General features: G+C 40.2%; 1 protein-coding gene across 1 annotated transcript; it reads left to right on the forward strand.

Moving 5' to 3' along the window:
- Positions 1-1,009: 1,009 nt before the first annotated feature.
- On the forward strand, positions 1,010-18,356 carry LOC113048003 (cullin-associated NEDD8-dissociated protein 1-like). Its single transcript, XM_026209491.1, has 15 exons — positions 1,010-1,318; positions 6,089-6,232; positions 6,680-6,834; positions 7,012-7,135; positions 7,644-7,900; positions 11,830-11,935; positions 12,205-12,350; positions 13,264-13,556; positions 13,713-13,854; positions 14,083-15,576; positions 15,699-15,794; positions 15,939-16,108; positions 16,190-16,354; positions 16,820-16,927; positions 17,213-18,356. Exons 1-15 carry the CDS (start codon positions 1,251-1,253, stop codon positions 17,435-17,437), a joined length of 3,693 nt encoding a protein of 1,230 aa, XP_026065276.1. The 5' UTR covers positions 1,010-1,250; the 3' UTR covers positions 17,438-18,356.
- The last annotated feature ends 1,261 nt before the right edge of the window (positions 18,357-19,617 follow it).

Raw genomic sequence — 19,617 nt, forward strand, 5'->3', positions numbered from 1 at the left:
ATAAATAAAGCGCAAGAAGAATTCTGCGTGGGACAAAATGATGACAATTGCATAAGCTTCTCTATCTATTCCTTCCTATTTTACGATCTTACTAAGAGCATTGCAAAGCAGATGATGGGAGATGTGCTGGATTCTTCTTTGGACCAGGGTAGGCTTTGAACAGTGACTCTGAATGAAGACACATACACTGAAGGACAGGATGATGTATCATAGAGGGTGCACCTAACACTTGTTCATTCCAGAAATCAAACCTGTCCTAGAGAGTACAAAGTACAGAGTCTCTCTCTATCTCCCGCTCTCTCTCTCTCATTTCAGTGATTGAAATGAAATTATAAAATCCTATTAATTTAATCTGTCACTAGAGGTTCTAGACAAAATAGGCTATCATTTGCAAGCCTTTTGGAGAACCTAGTACCTAATGACCTCTCATTATTAGTCAGGGTGGATCTGATTTCAATAGTTGAAATATTGACTGTTGACAAATATTGGGGGGGAGGGGGGTTGTTTAATAAAAATATACTTTAATGTTAGTTAAAATACTGAAATTGTTCAGATCTCTACATATATAGACACTGTAATGTTAGATAAAATAGTGTAAGGGCAAAGGAAGGCAAAGGAAATTGTTATATATATATATATACATATATATATATATATATATACATATATATATATATATATATATATATATATATATATATATATATATATATATATATATATATATATATTCACAAATATATTATTCGTTGACTTTCTAATCTATATTTACCCACTAACCTACTCAATTCTGGGACAGCAACCAGGACATGTATGATTAATTTTGAGTACAAAACAAAAGTGTTATGTTTAATGATTTGCGTACAATCAAATAATATTTATAAGAACACCTTTACTTGTCATTACCACGAAAATGATGCCCAAAAGAAGGAGTTCTCATGCTATCCAAGTAGGCAGCTCACAAGGTTTTGAAACACAGCCCCACTCTCACCCTGTCTTCTCACAGCAGCGCCTGTCTGCTCAGAGCTCCTCCCTCCTGCAGAAGCGAGCAGTACCTCCATTCAAACCCTTCCAAACTCAAGGTATGAGCGTCTGCTCTTCCCCGCACAGCTGCTGCTGATCTCCGACCTGCACAACAAACTCTGGATATTCGTCTTGTACTTAGCAACCCCATCAAACCTCCAAAAAAGAGGCGAACTCAATCATTCTGGCTCTAAACATACACACAAGTGGTTTTTCAGTCTGCAAACATGGCGAGTGCCTCGTACCACATCTCTAATCTTTTGGAGAAAATGACATCCAGCGACAAGGATTTCAGGTCAGTCGTAGTGCAGATGCCAAGATAGAGTGTTAAGGAGCATGCATGTGTATTTCTAGGACTTGTGATGGCGTTTAAATGTCTTAATAAATAACGAAACGATCGCAGAAAGTTTTAGGCCCCGAATAACGCGACTGTTGTTTAGATAGCTGCTTAGCTTAGCATGTCAAATTCGTACTGTGCGGTTCTTTATTTTTTATTTTTGTCGTTTGAAATTGTGCATGGGTCATATATTTATGGCAGTAATTAACTATTTGACATTGCTTGCTGGATTTGAAGCTGCTAAAAAGTGTGGGTTTTGGTATGGCTGTTAGCCAGCTATCTGCTAGTATTAGCCGATTAGCTTTAGCATTTCGTTTTGATGGCACTCCTCTCAAAACTGTCATATAATTCGTAACGGGTACAGTAACTTACAACAAACCATGGGCGGAATGTGCAGAAAGTTGGTAACGTTAAGTCAGTGCAATATCTAGCATTTGATGTAATTTCTTCGCTTCGGGTTCATAATTCGGCTAATGTTAGCATAATTGCACGTCCATGATATGTGCATGGAATTAAACTACAAACGCTACTTTTTGGAGAAGTACTGACACGTTTGACATTTCATGATTTTATTTTCTTCTTTCATTCACCTGTTATTAGCCACTTGTATTTGCAAACGTGTAGATTGAGACAAATGCAGTGTTTGACTCTTGTCGTTTATTAGTAAGACTGTGTTAAATGAAAGAAATTCCTTTTTTTCCCTTAATGATATATATTTATCTAAATGGACTATCAGTAAGCAAAGTCTGAATGACAGTTCCTTGTACACTTTATTCTGAGAATACTTGCCTGGCCAGAAGCACATAAATATGTTGATAACAGTAAAAATGCATAATTAAAGCTGCAAGCAGCGATGAACGGGCCCTCGCACCCGGGCTCACAGCAATCGTGTGGCTTTAGTAAAAAGGTGAACGTTGAGAAATATGCATTTAATGTCCTAAATATAAGTTGAATATATCAAAGTATATCCCATATATGTGCCAATCTTCCTGTTGCCAGCAGGTGGCGCTATCATTATAATGGAATATTGGCCTTCAGATGTGTTCAGGCCAGGACTTTTATCAAACATGTGAAGTTTGGGGAAGATTGAACATTTTATGCTTGAGTTACAACAACTTCTCTTGCTGTGGCAAAACATCAAATTTTGTCATGGCGCCATGGAAACACCCTTTAACAAAAACTCAAGATCTCCAAAAGTTAACATTGCACAGGCCTTTAGATTAGACTGACCACAAAATATATGTTAATCTCAAAAAAATTATAGGAGTAGTTTGTCGCAGCCTAAAACATGTCACTTCCTGTTGCCAGCAGGTGGCGCTATTACTATAACTGAATATGGGCATGTTGATCTGTTAAGGGCAGAAGTCTTAACTAACATGTGAAGTTTGGCGCAGATTGGACATTGTATGTCTGAGTTACAGCAACTTCCTTTTCATCGCAATATATCAAAATTTGTCAGGCCGCCATGGACACGTCCTTTAACGAAACCTCAAGATCTTCGCAATTTAACAATGCAAAGGCCTTTAGATTACACTGACCAAGTTTGGTGAAGATCTGAATAAATCTCTAGGAGGAGTTAGTTAAAGTACAACCCCTGAAAATGGCAAAAACAACACCAATTTTGCAGAGAAAATTCTAAATAACTGACTTCCTGTTGGGATTCGGATTTCGTACCAAGAGACTTTTTGTAGGTATTGGTGTGTTACATGTGTGTACTGATTTTTGTACATGTACGTGAAACATAGCTCGATGCACACTCCGTTGAAAGTGCATATGCACTCCGTTGAAAGTGTATAGGTGGCGCTATCGAGCCATTTTGCCACACCCAATGGAATATTTGCCTTCATATATGTTCAGGCCAGGACCCTTATCACACACGTGAAGTTTGGGGAAGATCGGACATTTTATGCCTGAGTTATAACATCTTTTATTCCCATGGCGAGACATCGAACTTCGTCACGGCGCCATGGACACGCCTTTTAACAAAAACTCAAGATCTTCACAACTAAACATCACACAGGTCTTTAGATTAGACTGATCACAAAAAAGACATTGATGTCATAAAATTTCTAGAAATAGTCTGTCACAGTGTAAAATATGTCACTTCCTGTTGCCAACAGGTGGCGCTATGACTATAACTGAATGTGGGCATGTAGATCTGTTCAGGTCAAGAGTCTTATCCAACATGTGAAGTTTGGGGCAGATTGGACATTGTATGTCTGAGTTACAGCAACTTCCTTTTTCATGGCGAAACATCGAAATTTGTCAGGCCGCCATGGACACGCCCTTTAACGAAACCTCAAGATCTTCGCAATTTAACATCGCAAAGTGCTTAAGATTACACTGACCAAGTTTGTTGTTGATCTGAATAAATCTCTAGGAGGAGTTCGTTAAAATACAACCCTTGAAAATGGCAAAAACAACGCCAATTTTGCAGAGAAAATTCTAAATAACCGACTTCCTGTTGGGATTCGGATTTCGTGCCAAGAGACTTTTTTGTAGGTATTGCTGTGTTACATGTGTATACCGATTTTTTTACATGTACGTGAAACATAGCTCGAGGCGCACTCTGTTGAAAGTGTATAGGTGGCGCTATCGAGCCATTTTGCCACACCCGGTGGAATATTGGCCTTCAGATGTGTTCAGGCCAGGACTCTTATCACACATGTGAAGTTTGGGGAAGATCGGACATCTTATGCCTGAGTTATAACATCTTTTATTCGCATGGCGAGACATCGAACTTCGTCGCGGCGCCATGAACAAGCCTTTTAACGAAAACTCAAGATCTTCACAACTGAACATCGCACAGGCCTTTAGATTAGACTGACCACAAAAAAGACATTGATGTCATAAAATTTCTAGGAGTAGTTCGTCGCAGCGTAAAATATGTCACTTCCTGTTGCCAATAGGTGGCGCTATGACTATAACTGAATATGGGCATGTCAATCTGTTCAGGTTCGGAGTCTCATCAAACATGTGAAGTTTGGGGCAGATTGGTCATTGTATGTGTGAGTTATAGCAACTTCATTTTTCATGGCGAATTATCGAAATTCGCCAGGCCGCCACAGACACGCCCTTCAACGAAAAGTCAGGATCTTCGCAATTTAACATCGCAAAGGCCTTTAGATTAGGCATACCAAATTTGGTGTTGATTTGAAGAACTCTCTAGGAGGAGTTCGTTAAAATACAACACATGGAAATGACCAAAATTACACAAAATATGCTCATAATATTAAAAATAACCGACTTCCTGTTGGGTTTAGAATTTCGCTCCAAGAGTCTTTTTTGTAGGTATTGGTGTGTTACATATGTGTGCCAATTTTCGTGCATGTACGTGAAACATAGCTGGAAGGCTGTTGATTTTCTTGGTATAGGTGGCGCTGTTGAGCCATTTTGCCACACCCTCTTCTGAATCCTATATCAGACGAAAATTTTCACCAGGTTTGATGAGTGTGCAAAGTTTCATGACTTTTTGAGCATGTTAAAGCCCTCAAAAATGCGATTCATTCGGGAGAAGAAGAAGAAGAAGAAGAATAATAATAATAAAAAACAAAGCAGATACAAGAGGGTCCTCGCACCTCGGTGCTCGGGCCCTAATTATTACCAGGAAGTTGTAGTTCATAGTCTAAATGGTCTATACAGTTATGATTTGTATTTTAGGGTATAATGCTGTTCTTGTTGTTGGGGGGATTCCCTTTTAATGATGTCAGTGTATTCCTCAGTGGCCACCAGGAGGTTACTGGTTTGTGAGTTTTATACATTTCTGACAGGAGCCCTCAAATTAATTCTAATGCATTCATCGTATCATATTCCCAGAATCTTTCCTGCCTGTCGTCTCCGTCAAACTGTTTGCTTCTCTCATTCCAGCTCTTTCTGAATTGCACAAGATTTCACCCCCTGGGAACATTTTGCTTACACACCCTTTTAGGTCTCCGCTGTTGGTGTGTGCTGACATTCCCTCTCTCTCCATGCTGTTGGAATGTGTGCATCTCATGCATTATTCATTCTTTCTTAGGCTCTTGCTGGAATAAGAGATTCCATGCTATCAAATATATGCCAAAGCAGATGCACTTATGTCTGTGTTTGTGTGTGTGTGTGTTTGTGTGAGCAATAGAGAGAGAGAGAGAGAGAGAGAGAGAGATGGCATGTAATAGATTATGTATATGTGATGATAATAGGGTATCACATATGAGGTTCAGTGCTGAGGCTTTAATGCTGGCACCCAAAGACAAGATCTCATTTTAATTCACTCCAGTTTCAGCTTAGAAGTGGATTATGAATTTAGGAAACCATGACAAGTGAGATGAAAAGGTGAAAATGCTTCAGTCAGCCCATTTGTTTTGACATAATGCCAGCTGCCTCACTATAAAGGTTGCTCTCACCTTACAGCTATGTGGGTGACTTTACATTAACCATTCTGTTAGTGCTGAAGTCAAATGAAACCCTCTTGGTGTGTTTGGACCATTGGGAACCCCTTGCAACTGCTAGTCATTGCTTGTGTAAAATGTTTTTTTATGAGTGAAACAAGATATGCAATGGAAGAAAATGTTGATGAGTGGTTTTTATCTATTGGGAATTGGTTGGATAATGAAAACGGGTCTTTTTATGATGTTGTTGGATGGTAGGGATTGGTCAAGTTTATTACATTTTGGTGGAAGAAACTTCTTTTTAATCAGAATAAAATGAACTGACAAGTCTTTCATAATAGGTTCTTGATTATTCCCTCAGATTCATGGCCACCAATGATTTGATGTCCGAATTGCAGAAGGATTCGATAAAGCTGGATGATGATAGTGAACGGAAGGTGGTCAAAATGATTTTAAAACTCCTGGAGGACAAGAATGGAGAAGTTCAGAATCTGGCTGTAAAATGGTAAGAGTTTTGCCATTATTCATTTGTTTCTGTGATCGCATGAACTTGAAAGCTTCTCTTTGTTGGATATTTTCATTGTGTCCTTCATGAATTGGCTTCAGTTTGTCCTCTGAATATGTTTTAATGTGAAATTGATTCATGCGACAGCGATTTAGTGAGAGGTATTGCAGTTTTTTTTTCGATTGATTTATCTCTGTTATTAGCCCCTACGATAATTTTTTCCCTAGATATTTCTGAAGGGATTGCATGAATAAGTCTGTAATCTATCTTCGTTTCACTCTGTTTTTCTGATGAAATACAGGTTCGCTTCATCAAATAGCTAAATCATCAATGCTAAACAGAAATAACTTGCAATTTTCCATTTTGTAGCAGAAAAAAGTAGATGTTTTCTGCTAGTAGAAAGGAAGCATTTCAGTGGTTGTACTAAAAGTCCTTTATTTCTTGCAGTTTGGGCCCACTTGTCAGCAAAGTGAAGGAGTACCAGGTCGAAACCATTGTTGATACATTGTGTACAAACATGTTATCAGATAAGGAGCAGCTGCGAGATATTTCCAGCATCGGCCTCAAGACGGTGATTGGAGAGCTCCCGCCAGCGTCCAGCGGTAAAACAACATGTTTTCACTGCGTAATGTTATTTATACAATTGTTTCCAGAGTAACTGTTTTTTTTTTTCACTATCATGTGCTAAAAGGACAGAAAATTCATTCTCATGTGTTTGGCTATATTTAGTCATTTCCCTTCACCATCTTGCCTGCTAAGTCCATTTCTCTATGCTTTAGGCTCTGCTCTTGCTGCTAGCGTTTGCAAAAAGATTACAGGCCGCCTCACAAGTGCCATTGCCAAGCAGGAGGACGTCTCCGTTCAGTTGGAAGCATTGGACATCATGGCAGACATGCTGTGCAGGTATGTCAGATGAGCCGTGTGATGACTGCTGCTTTTGTTTAGACCAATTGTGCTTTTGAGTGCACATGGGTTCCTGCCTGGTAATTTCTGGATGTGTTTGTGCACATGCATCTCCCCTCTGTGACAATTCTCAGTTCACTGAGCAGAATATACATGTAAATCTTTCAGTTTCACTGTAACTAATGGCAGACTTTGAATTTGTCTTGGATGGTTGCATTTTTCATTTATATTTACATTCATGCATTAGGAAGAAGCTTTTATCCTGCTTGTGTGTTCCTTGGGAAATTGAATACATAGGTGTGCCAAGGTCTTAAACTACCAGTTTAAATGCATTGTGAGATAAAATCTGCCCTTTTTTATAATGCATATTTGCTCTATACATTATATGCATTAGAAATCGTAAGAGTATTATGTTAGTATTCCACATTTCCTGTCTAATAAAGAGGCAAAATTTGTGGTCTGCAACAAATTCTTGTTTTTCTTACACTGTTTGTGTTCATTCATCCAGACAAGGTGGCCTCTTAGTGAATTTCCATCCTTCCATTCTGAGCTGTCTGCTGCCTCAATTGACAAGCCCTCGCCTGGCAGTGAGAAAGAGGACCATCATAGCCCTGGGACATCTGGTCATGAGCTGTGGAAACTTGGTCTTTGTGGACCTCATCGAGCACTTACTATCCGAGCTCTCACGCAACGAATCTATGTCAACCACGCGCACTTACATCCAGTGTATTGCTGCCATCAGCAGACAAGCTGGCCACAGAATTGGTGAGGCTCCATCTTTGTTACAGACCTCAGTTAACTTAATGTCTTCAGGGTTCAAGTCCTCATCTCACTTACTCTTGAAGTGCTGAAAGCAATTTTAGTGTGCACTTATTGAAGCCATCAACTGTAATCTTCTCAAACTGCTATTAGGTTCACCATTGATGCCGCAATTTAGCCTTTGCTGAAATGAGCTAAAGCAAACCAAAGCTGTCCTCAAAGATCTTTAAATGGTGTAATTATTACAATAAGTTTTTTTTGTTGCAGAAAGCATAGAGGAAATACGTTTGTGTAATGATATCTTCCCCTTCTAAGTATTGCCTTTTTAGCACAGTTCTCCATGGCTTGATCTTGAAGGCTGGACTCCTTTCTTATTTTAGAAAATGTTTCACTCATGATTGAGGTCACCAGCATTGGCACTGAATCTTGATTACATTTCACTTTATGAATGCTCAGGTTGATGAGCAGTAGAAGTTATTCAGGCCGATGTGTGCCATCTTTCTCTTCCAGTTTTTCGCATAGGGATGGGTACCGAAACCCGGTATTAAAATGGCCCCTGGGCTAAATTATGAAAGACCGTAGTATCAGTAAGATCTAACGGTATCGGTTCTGCTTTCGGTACTGGAGGAGAAATTTTTTTTGCTTAATAATGTTAATAACATTTCTAATGTGCGATCATCTTAAGACATTTGTCTGTGAGATTTGCGAGATCTCTCATGTGCGCTGCAGAGGCTGTCTGTCAGTCATACACACACACACACAACAAGAATGAGCACGGCGCACACACACACATAAGGGGCCGTTCACATATTGCGTCTTTTGCGCGCTCAAGTTCGTTATTTCAAATGTAGGCGCGCGGTATGCGCACTCATAATGGAGTTAAAAACATCTCAACTTTTCAGAATGCCGCAAGCACACCGCAGGTCATGTAACTTCCTCACCTTTTCCGTAACAACGTTGAAAGCTCAGCCAAGATGAAAGAATCGCTGATAGCTGAATGTGGATTTTTTTTATTAATTTAGTAGCAGATCTACCGCAAGCAGTTTTTAGTGCTGCAAATCTATTTATCCATTGCTGAAATTTCTGCGTTTCATGGAGAGAGTAGGTCATAGTTGCTTAGCAATGGCAGAAGCCTCAGGAGCACAAGTACCCGAAGGCTTTGGGGAAAATAAATCAGAGAGTGGCGTGCCTAGCGTTTTCAATGTGTTTTTAGACGGCCCATTACAGTAAGAAAACTCCTGCATAATACAAAGAGTGACGATGGCGGAGACGGTAAAATGTTCCAAAGGGTGGTTATACTTCACTAGAGTTGATGCAGACAATGCTGGTTGTTATAAATGAAAAAATATTTTTGCATGTTAGGGCGGAAACGCAAGCAATCTGTCAAAGCATCTTTCAAAAGTGCATTATGTGCAGACAAAGTTGCAAAGTTTTCGACTGCCTAACACAACACAAAGTACCGATAAGAATACCGTTAAAGTACCGGACCGTTAAGCAGTATTGGTAAGAGTAGTAATACCATTAGAACCTTAACTATACCCATCCCTAGTTTTGCATTGACAGGATAGATTTTGACATCATTCAAAGAGATTTTGTTGATTTCTCTTTTCCACAGATTTTACTAACTGATACAATAATAGGACACATTAAAGTTTAATTATTCAAAAGACTGTTTTATACAATTTCACTCTCAAAGCACAGTTGTATAGGGGGTATAAGCTTGAAGGCAACTCTCCTTGGAATTTGACCGAACAAATTGCCGGAATGTTAAGCCGCGTTTCCACCGCAGGAACTTTACCCAGGAACTAGGGACTTGGTCCGGTACTTGGTGCGTTTCCACCGCAGGAACCAGGAACTAAATAAAAGTTCCGGGTAAAAAAATGCCCCCCAGAAAGTCCCTGCTGGCGAGGTGGTACTTTTTTAAAGTTCAGGAACTTTCGGGGGCGGAACTTTGGCGCTAAACATCCTGATTGGTTGAGTTCACGCAGCATTGGTTGAGTTCAACCACCATTTATTCGGATCAACATTTTCAAAATATTACTGTTATTGTGTCATGAAATGTAATTTTAAAAGTATTTCAGGCGAGAATGTAGTTGTTTAAAACTCAAATCTGTTGTTTATTTATAAAGACAGCGCCTATTTAAAAATGTGTTTCGCCGATCTCTGAGACGGTGAGCTCCACACGATCAGCGAGAGCTCAGTGATCATCTATCCGCCCAGAGGCAGCCTCACCTTGGATAGACCTTCTGATATGTGCCGCTGGCTCTGATGTGTCTTTAGTGGTTAAACATAACATATAATTCAGCTGCGGGGTAAATCTAACAGGTTTTCTTTGGTCTGTATTCAATTTATCTATATGTTAAAATGAAAATAAAAAAGGCAAGTCTATATAATATTTCGTTTCATTGTAATGGCTGTATATAACGTTACACATATCCCTGAACTAAGTACATTTCTGCAGCTGTTATTATGTTTAAATGAAAACGAAAGGAGGCAGTGGTATTTTATATCCTATTTCGTTTTATTGTAAATGTACTGAGGGGAAAATTGCAGTAGCCAAAGCGATCTGAGTTCACGCAGCATTGGTTGAGTTCAACCACCATTTATTTGGATTTTCAAATATTACTGTTATTGTGTCATGAAATGTAATTTTAAAAGTATTTCAGGCGAGAATGTAGTTGTTTAAAACTCAAATCTATGGTTTATTTATAAAGACCGCGCCTATTTAAAAAATGTGTTTCGCCGATCTCTGCGACGGTGAGCTCCACTCGATCAGCGAGAGCTCAGTCCTCATGTATCCGCCGAGATGCAGCCTCAAATCGGCTAGACCTTCTGATATGTGCCGCTGGCTCTGATGTGTCTTTAGTGGTTAAACATAACATATAATTCAGCTGCGGGGTAAATCTAACAGGTTTTCTTTGGTCTGTATTCAATTTATCTATATGTTAAAATGAAAATAAAAAAGGCAAATTTATATAATATTTCGTTTCATTGTAATGGCTGCATCCCTGAACTAAGTACATTTCTGCAGCTGTTATTATGCTTAAATGAAAACCAAAGGAGGCAGTGGTATTTTATATCCTATTTCGTTTTATTGTAAATAGGAAAATTGCAGTAGCCAAGACAAGCTGACTGAAGTTATCAAGTACGCTGCTGTTTATAGATTTACCGGACTTGCGTCGTCGCGGACATCACACTCCCGAGTCGAATGCACAAAGTCTGAACTAACTACCGAGGATGCACGTCCAAAATCAGCGTACTTAAAAAAAAAAAAAAAAAAAATCAGCAGTACTTTGTATTGAGAAACGCGCGCAGACCTACGTCACCAGTCTATTTGCCTAATCTTCCCGGTACTTTACACCGCGGTGGAAACGCAGAAAGCAACAGGTCTGGGGGAAAAAAAGTTCCTGGGAAAAAAAGTTCCTGGTAAAAATGTTCCGGGTAATTTCGGTGGAAACGCGGCATTATTTTGTGACAAGAGATGGAACAATCTCCAGTACGGTCATTATTTCCCATCACCTTGTCATCAGCATTGTTTCACTGGTGTGCTGCTAAGGCAGGCCATTTGACACAAATGAAATGAAGTGAAAAGTCATTTAGGTTTGCTGCTGTGGTGCACCATTCCCCCGTCAGCCAATTACCGCCTACGTTTGATGAAACAAAGACAGCTGCGATTAAGATGCGTAAGATTACTTCAGTGGAACGCACTCAAAGTTGTTTTGTAGCTATCTCCTGTGCTACTGTTTTAATTAAGTCTTTGTCATCTTAAGATTGCTTCTTTGATTGTGCTGAACACAGCAAGGCCTTTATCTTGCAGCTTTCTTTATATTTCTCAATGAATTATTGCAGTTTGATGTTAAGTTTTATAACCCAGCAAATCTGTCTGATCTGGGTGTAATGATGGTAAATGACAACTTGTTGGTTTTATCTTGCAGGTGAGTACTTGGAAAAGATCATCCCGTTGGTGGTGAAGTTCTGCAATGTTGATGACGATGAACTGAGGGAGTATTGCATACAAGCTTTCGAGTCTTTCGTGAGGAGGTCAGTCTGCATCTCCGTCTAACTGCTGATACCAGATGATATTAAATTGATTCACATGATATTATAATGTATTAGTTATTGGAGTTATTTCATAATGCACCAATTTGTTAAAAAATGTTTGTGAGTAGTAGTAGTAGTAGTAGTATCTATTATAAGATTACCAACAAAAATATAGCCGATGATAAACCAAGTTTTTCACTTTTGCATGATTTGATGTGAACTGATCTTTTGTGTAATTAAAAAAAACTCTTATTGCCTATGATTTCCAGGTGTCCAAAGGAAGTCTACCCACATGTCCCAACAGTCATTAGCATCTGTCTTAAGTATCTGACCTATGACCCTAACTACAACTATGATGACGAGGATGAAGATGAGAATGCAATGGATGCCGAAGGTGTAGACGAAGATTATCAAGGTATGAGGCGGGGCTCATTTCTCTCTTATTATCTTTCCTGAACTAAAAGTCTGTTTAGCTGTAAGTTTCCAGCTCTGTTCATTAGTTATGGTGTGTGGTAGCCTCGCCTTTCGTAGCTGATGAAATTGGCTCTGAGATTGGGGTTGGGGGGGTACTTATTGCCACCAATCCTCTGTTACCTTGTCAAGCAGGCACCATTTAATCTCATAAATGCATGTGCTGAGCATGTCATGCCACTTTCTGTGACACAGATTGTGCATTCTCTGAATGAATATGCTTCTTTTTAACCGTTAGTGCTCTGAAGCACTGCCGAGTTTGGATGTGCTCAGTGTTGCATGTTGGAATGAAGTGTTTCATGTGGAAGTACGGTAATAGAAATGGAGGTTGCTGGAGCCGTCCAACTATGACGATGACAAGCCCCTGTCTAAAAGCTTGAGTTAGATATCCATGCCTTTGGTTACTTGATCTTTTCTGGCATCAAGGATTTTTATTTTCAGCCACTACTGGATTGTTGTTTTCATCCATAAATCATTAATACCTATTTGTTGTTATCTTTTCAATAATTGATTGTGCTGACTGCGCACTAGCTTGTAAGCAGCCTTGGGAGGCGCATACAGTTTTGCAGCGGATTTGAGGGTTTTATTTGTTTTCCTCTCAGAAGCCCACGCTCTTAGTGTTGCTGAAGCAGTGGGTTCAGGGGACGTACTTGTTGGCCTGTATGTTAAACAGTGACTGAGTGTTAACGTCGATTCTTTTCAGGGCTGCTAGCTTGGAACTGAAGCTCCCAGACACATCTACATACATAACATGCCATCTAATCTGAACAATATAGATTGTAGCAGTTGCAAAAGATGGGATTTTTCAAATAAGCAACTGTGATTAATATACCATCTAACTCATGTGATCCAAACAGGAAGTGATGATGAGTACAGTGACGATGACGACATGAGTTGGAAAGTGAGGAGAGCAGCAGCAAAGTGCTTGGATGCCGTGGTGAGCACACGCCATGAGATGTTACCAGAGTTTTACCGCACTGTTTCTCCAGCGCTCATTGCCCGCTTTAAAGAGCGGGAAGAAAACGTCAAGGCAGATGTTTTCCATGCCTACCTGTCTTTACTCAAGCAAACACGCCCTGCCCAGAGCTGGCTCTGTGACCCGGATGCCATGGAACAGGGAGAAACTCCTCTTACAATGCTACAAAGTCAGGTAGGGAAAGATATCCTTGTTTTTAAGTACTGCTAGTTTATACAGACACACAGATGTGAAGAGTATTTGTAGACGGTAACAACATTACTTCATACTATTGGGCTTTCTAATTATGTAAGTTTATATATAAGGGTGATATTTTGTGTACCTTTGCAGGTGTCCATGATAGTAAAAGCACTGCACAAACAGATGAAGGAGAAAAGTATTAAGACCCGGCAGTGCTGCTTCAACATGCTGACAGAACTAGTGAACGTTCTGCCAGGGGCCCTGACACAGCATATCCCTGTTCTCATCCCAGGTATGTGTCGCAGGCAAGCTACTAAAATGTTAAAGAGAGTACAATCATCCCTTCCATGATCATACGGTTAATTCTTGATCAGCATTTAACCTGTGACATTTATAAAAGCTAAACCTTGGAATGTTAAAGAGTTTTGGGGGGGTGGGTCTGTAAAATGCATGTAGCCTTACGTTAAAGCAATTCCTTTTTTAGCATTTGGAGTGACTTTGTAAATTGTATTCCATCTAGGAATCATATTTTCTCTCAACGATAAGTCAAGCTCTTCAAATCTAAAGATAGATGCCCTGTCTTGCTTGTATGTGATCCTGTGCAACCATCAGCCTCAAGTCTTCCACCCCCATGTTCAGGCGATAGTGCCTCCTGTAGTTGCTTGTGTGGGGGATCCCTTTTATAAGATCACCTCTGAAGCACTGCTTGTCACCCAGCAGTTGGTCAAAGTCATTAGGCCACTGGATCAAACAGATGTTTTTGATGCCTCGCCCTACATTTCTGACCTTTTTGCCTGCACCATTAAAAGGCTGAAGGCAGCAGATATCGACCAGGAAGTCAAAGAGCGAGCTATTTCTTGTATGGGGCAAATTATCTGCAACCTTGGTGATAGCCTTGGTGCAGACCTACCAGGCACTCTCCTCATCTTCCTAGAGCGACTAAAGAATGAGATAACAAGGCTGACGACCGTCAAAGCTCTCACACTCATCGCAGGGTCAAAGCTGAAGATCAACCTGAGGCCAATCTTGGGTGAGGCTGTTCCCATTCTTGCCTCCTTCCTACGTAAGAACCAACGAGCGTTGAAACTAAGCACACTGGCTGCACTGGACATTCTGGTCAAGAACTACAGCGATAGTGTAACACCGGCTATGATTGACGCTGTACTGGCTGAGCTGCCACCTCTTATCAATGAAAGCGATATGCATGTCTCCCAGATGGCTATCAGCTTCCTCACCACGCTTGCACGAGTCCACCCTGACTCGTTGTCTAAGATAAGTGGCTCTATTTTGGCTGAACTCATAGCTTTGGTTCGTTCACCGTTGCTGCAAGGTGGCGCTCTTAGCGCCATGCTGGAATTCTTCCAGGCTCTTGTAGCTACGGGAACTGCCAGCTTGGGCTACATGGACCTGCTACGTATGCTAACAGGTCCTGTGTATGCCCAGAGTGCAGCGCTCACCCATAAGCAATCCTACTACTCCATTGCAAAGTGCGTGGCCGCTCTTACCCGTGCTTGTCCTAAAGAGGGCCCTGCGGTGGTGGGACAGTTCATTCAAGATGTGAAGAACTCGCGCTCCACTGACTCCATCCGATTGCTGGCACTGCTTTCCCTTGGAGAGGTCGGCCATCACGTTGATCTGAGCAGTCAGCCTGAGCTAAAAACAGTCATTCTGGATGCCTTCTCTTCAGCCAGTGAAGAGGTCAAATCAGCAGCTTCATATGCGTTAGGCAGCATCAGCGTGGGGAACCTCCCGGAGTACCTGCCTTTTGTCCTGCAGGAGATCTCTGGCCAACCCAAGCGACAGTACCTGCTGTTGCACTCTCTCAAGGAAATCATCAGCTCTGCCTCCGTGGCAGGGCTGAAACCGTATGTTGAAAATGTGTGGGCGCTGTTGCTCAAACACTGCGAGTGTACAGAAGAAGGCACAAGGAACGTGGTAGCAGAATGTTTGGGAAAGTTAACACTCATCGACCCGGAGACTCTTCTGCCCAGGCTAAAAGGCTATCTCTTATCAGGTGATTGACAAACTCTGGCTATTAATTCTGTATCAAAAAATTTAAATCAAAATGGTTTATTATTTAGACATCACAAATAGTAAATCTCAGAGTTTTGATTGAAGTGTTCTCTTTCTCTCCAGGATCATCTTATGCCAGGAGCTCTGTAGTCACAGCTGTTAAATTCACAATCTCGGATCACCCACAGACAATTGACCCCCTTCTTAAAAACTGCATAGGCAAGAGCTGTTATCAGTTTGTTTTCTTCTTTGGGAAATATATATTTTTTATCTTACTCTAAATTCAAATTTTCACCATTTAGAATTTTGTGGAGAATACATTTTAGAACTGCTTTTAATTGAATTTCTTTTTTATACTTCTAGGCGATTTCTTGAAAACACTGGAAGATCCAGACCTCAATGTACGAAGAGTGGCTTTAGTTACCTTCAACTCTGCAGCTCATAACAAACCTTCTCTTATTCGAGAGCTGTTGGATACAGTTCTCCCTCATTTATACAATGAGACCAAAGTGCGCAAGGATTTAATCCGAGAGGTAACCTGCCCTTTATCCACAGCCTTTTGCTTTGCTGCCTTTTTAAAACCTCAGAGCTCAGTGACGCCTGTCTCTTTCTAGGTTGAGATGGGTCCCTTCAAACACACAGTGGACGATGGTCTGGACATCCGGAAGGCTGCGTTTGAATGCATGTACACTCTATTAGACAGTTGCCTTGATAGACTTGACATCTTTGAGTTCTTAAACCATGTTGAAGACGGACTTAAGGACCATTACGATATCAAGGTAAGCCATCAAACTCAACCCATGAATCTTTCATGAGACATGAGGCTTCTTGCCATACAGATCATTTAGCGACCACAGAAGATGAAAGGGTGAATTGATTAACACAGATTCAGTGTGCGGTCATCAAAGGCATAAATGCATAATGCAACAGATATGATCCAACTTTATTTGAGAAAGTACTTATTACCAGGAGAACTTGCATCATAATGAAGCGGGAGCATTAACTACTATTTTAATGCAATTGAAGGCTTTGTACTATAAAATATCTCGTTTATACGTTTTATTTGTTACGTTTCACCTTTACACTTTTAACAGGAATTATCAAATTATGATATATAGTATTTACCTAGCAAGCCATGGGTGTTTGATAGTTACAAGGAACTTGTAGTGGGACTAAAAGTATGTTCATAGACCTATGTATCACAAAGGTTTATAGCTCTTTTTGCTCTGTTAATGTGTTTACAGATGCTGACGTTCCTCATGCTGGCCAGATTATCTAGTCTTTGTCCAAGTGCAGTGTTACAGAGGTTGGACAGACTTGTAGAGCCGCTTAGGGCAACGTGCACCACAAAGGTAAGCAAAATATGCAACAAACACCAAATTCAGACACCGTGCAGTTTCTTTGTATGACATTGGAGAAAACCTGAATTGAGCGGCAGTTAGCACATAAGCGCAGAAATCTGTGGTTTCCATAGTGGGTGAAAGTTTGAATTCCGCCAATCCTGTTCCCCCTTTTTCTCACCAGTTCCTCTTTTTCTCAGTAATCACAGGCTACTGGAAAGGTCATCAAATAGTGTTGCTAGTTCATAGTTAAAAAAGTGAGAGTTTCCTTTGATTTCTAATGATGTTCTTTCTCAGGTAAAAGCTAACTCTGTGAAGCAAGAGTTTGAGAAGCAGGACGAGCTCAAACGATCTGCCATGCGGGCAGTAGTGGCCTTGCTAACCATCCCAGAGGCCGAGAAGAGCCCCCTAATGAGTGAGTTCCAGTCTCAGATCAGCTCCAACCCAGAGCTGGCTGCCATCTTTGACAGCATCCAGAGGGACTCCTCCAGCGCCAACATGGAATCCATGGACACCACTTAAACGACTAAGACAACGCTCCCGTCACCGTCGCTCCCGAGAAAATCCACAAAGAAAACCAACCCTGAGGGACCTTGTATTGTTCCATGCATTGCACTGAATCAAAAATAGGAGGAAAACAAAATCTAAAATTAAGAAAAGAAAAAGCTAATGAAAAGACAGACGTTCGTTCTCCTAAGCTTCAAAGCTTATTACCACATTCTTTGTTTTTCTATAAACATCAGGAAATGGCTTCAGTTGTTCATTGTTTTCCATTTTTACAGATTTATTTCTTGTTCATTTTCATAATTCCTGAGCTTCTGTAGGTACCTCCATTCACAGAGGTGCAGAGGGACTTACTAGATTACCTGAAAATGAATTGACCACAGTATTTGTGTTACCATGGGAGATTTGTTCTTTACACTCTAGGCTGCTGACGACTTAAATCAGAATCTACAGGGGTAAACAATAGCACTCACTGAGTTTAAATCATTTCAGGACCATGTTGTTTTTTTGCTTTTTTTTCGTCTCGTTTCTTATCAGACACGTTTTTGTACGATTTGAATGTCATCTCCTCTTTTTACTGTTGACAACTTAAGTACAGAGCGAGATAAGTCTTGACCCGAAGAGGTGTGGCATAGTTAGGGTATTTCATTGGATGAGTGGCAGCTTATTTTTTTTCTTCACTGCATTTCATTACATTCCCACTGTCCGCAGAATTGCCAATCATCAGCATGCGTCACACATCCAGAGAAATGAGCATTGAGCTGCAACCGTTCTGCATAATATTTTTTTTTTTCTATTTGATGACAGTTTTGTTTAGCTCCAGGCTATAGAGGTGAAATATGACATCAGACATTGTTATGAGAAAATATTGCCCTGTATGGAACGCACATATGTGAATAAAATGAGTGGAGAATATTCTCTCAGCTGCTCGACTGTATTCTGAAAGCATAAGGGTTTTGTTCTCACCGTTTAGATCCATTATTATGCTGCCTTGTTTGAACTGCTCACATGTAAAATTGGTTGGAAATATGATTTTTATAGAGCCAGTTTAATTTAACATAATACTCTGTGTTTGGTGTGCAGGTCTCTTTTTAAGGATATCTGTTTGTTGAGGAAAGGAACAACATCATATCTCACCATATAGCTGACCAATGGATGACTGAAGATGGATTATCTGATGCCCTGGAAAGCAGTGTGTAGAATACACTGTCTAGGTTCATTTGTGTAGTCATGTATGCACCGCGTTCTACATCCATTTAAGTATGACCGTATGGCAGTGTTCCTCCGTAAGAAATCAATAAAAGGTCCATTGCTGCCTGCATCCAAATGGCATTATATGGTCCTTCAAATTCATTTAAGAACCTTTGTAATTGCTCACACACACAAATTACAAGCTGGCTGAAATTGCCAGTTCCAATATGCTTTACTCACTGTGTTCTGCGAGTGAGTACAGGTTCTTCTGTCAATACACCTGGAACCAAGGTAGTGGGTGGTTACATTGAGCACTTTTGCAGAGGAACTCCTCAGAATTTGACAAGGGATGGTAGCATCACTGTTTTGTTTGAGGCTCTTTGTACCTCATCTATATGTCATTGAGGTTGTATCTGAAATAATACATTTGGTTGCAGATAAATTCTGATCACAAGGCCATACACGTTTTTGTACATTTATCTCAGAGTTTGAGGCTGACTCCAGCTCTTTATTCGCCAATCTATCCGTTCCACCTTAATATATTTTTTAGGCAACTGTTGAACCAAAAATTACATGTGGACAGCAGCTTTCATTGAACACACAAATATATATATATATATATATATATATATATATATATATATATATATATATATATATATAGTCCTGCAAAAAGTTTCTTAAATTTTTCAAAAAGTAGTGATAAGAACATAGGGGCTGTTATGGCTGGTGAATGTAGGTATCTGATGCGTACAGGACTAAAAGTGGGATAGACAGCCAATTTTGAATTGGTAATGTAGTCTGTGAAGTATTTTAAATTGAATGAGGGAATGTACTTTGTCCAAAACACCTACCCATACCATATCAGTAAAGTCTCTTCCCAGGTCAAGATGCCATGAGTTTTTAACATGGTCTAAGCTTTGTGGATCTTATGGAGCTTGTAAGAGAATAAATTCGAGAAATTTGACCTTTGCCCTCTGTTTTTAAATCCAGCATTTCCTCAGTGA

This window comes from Carassius auratus, chromosome 29 (genome assembly GCF_003368295.1).
Source record: "Carassius auratus strain Wakin chromosome 29, ASM336829v1, whole genome shotgun sequence".
In the NCBI taxonomy this organism is placed as follows: domain Eukaryota; kingdom Metazoa; phylum Chordata; class Actinopteri; order Cypriniformes; family Cyprinidae; genus Carassius; species Carassius auratus.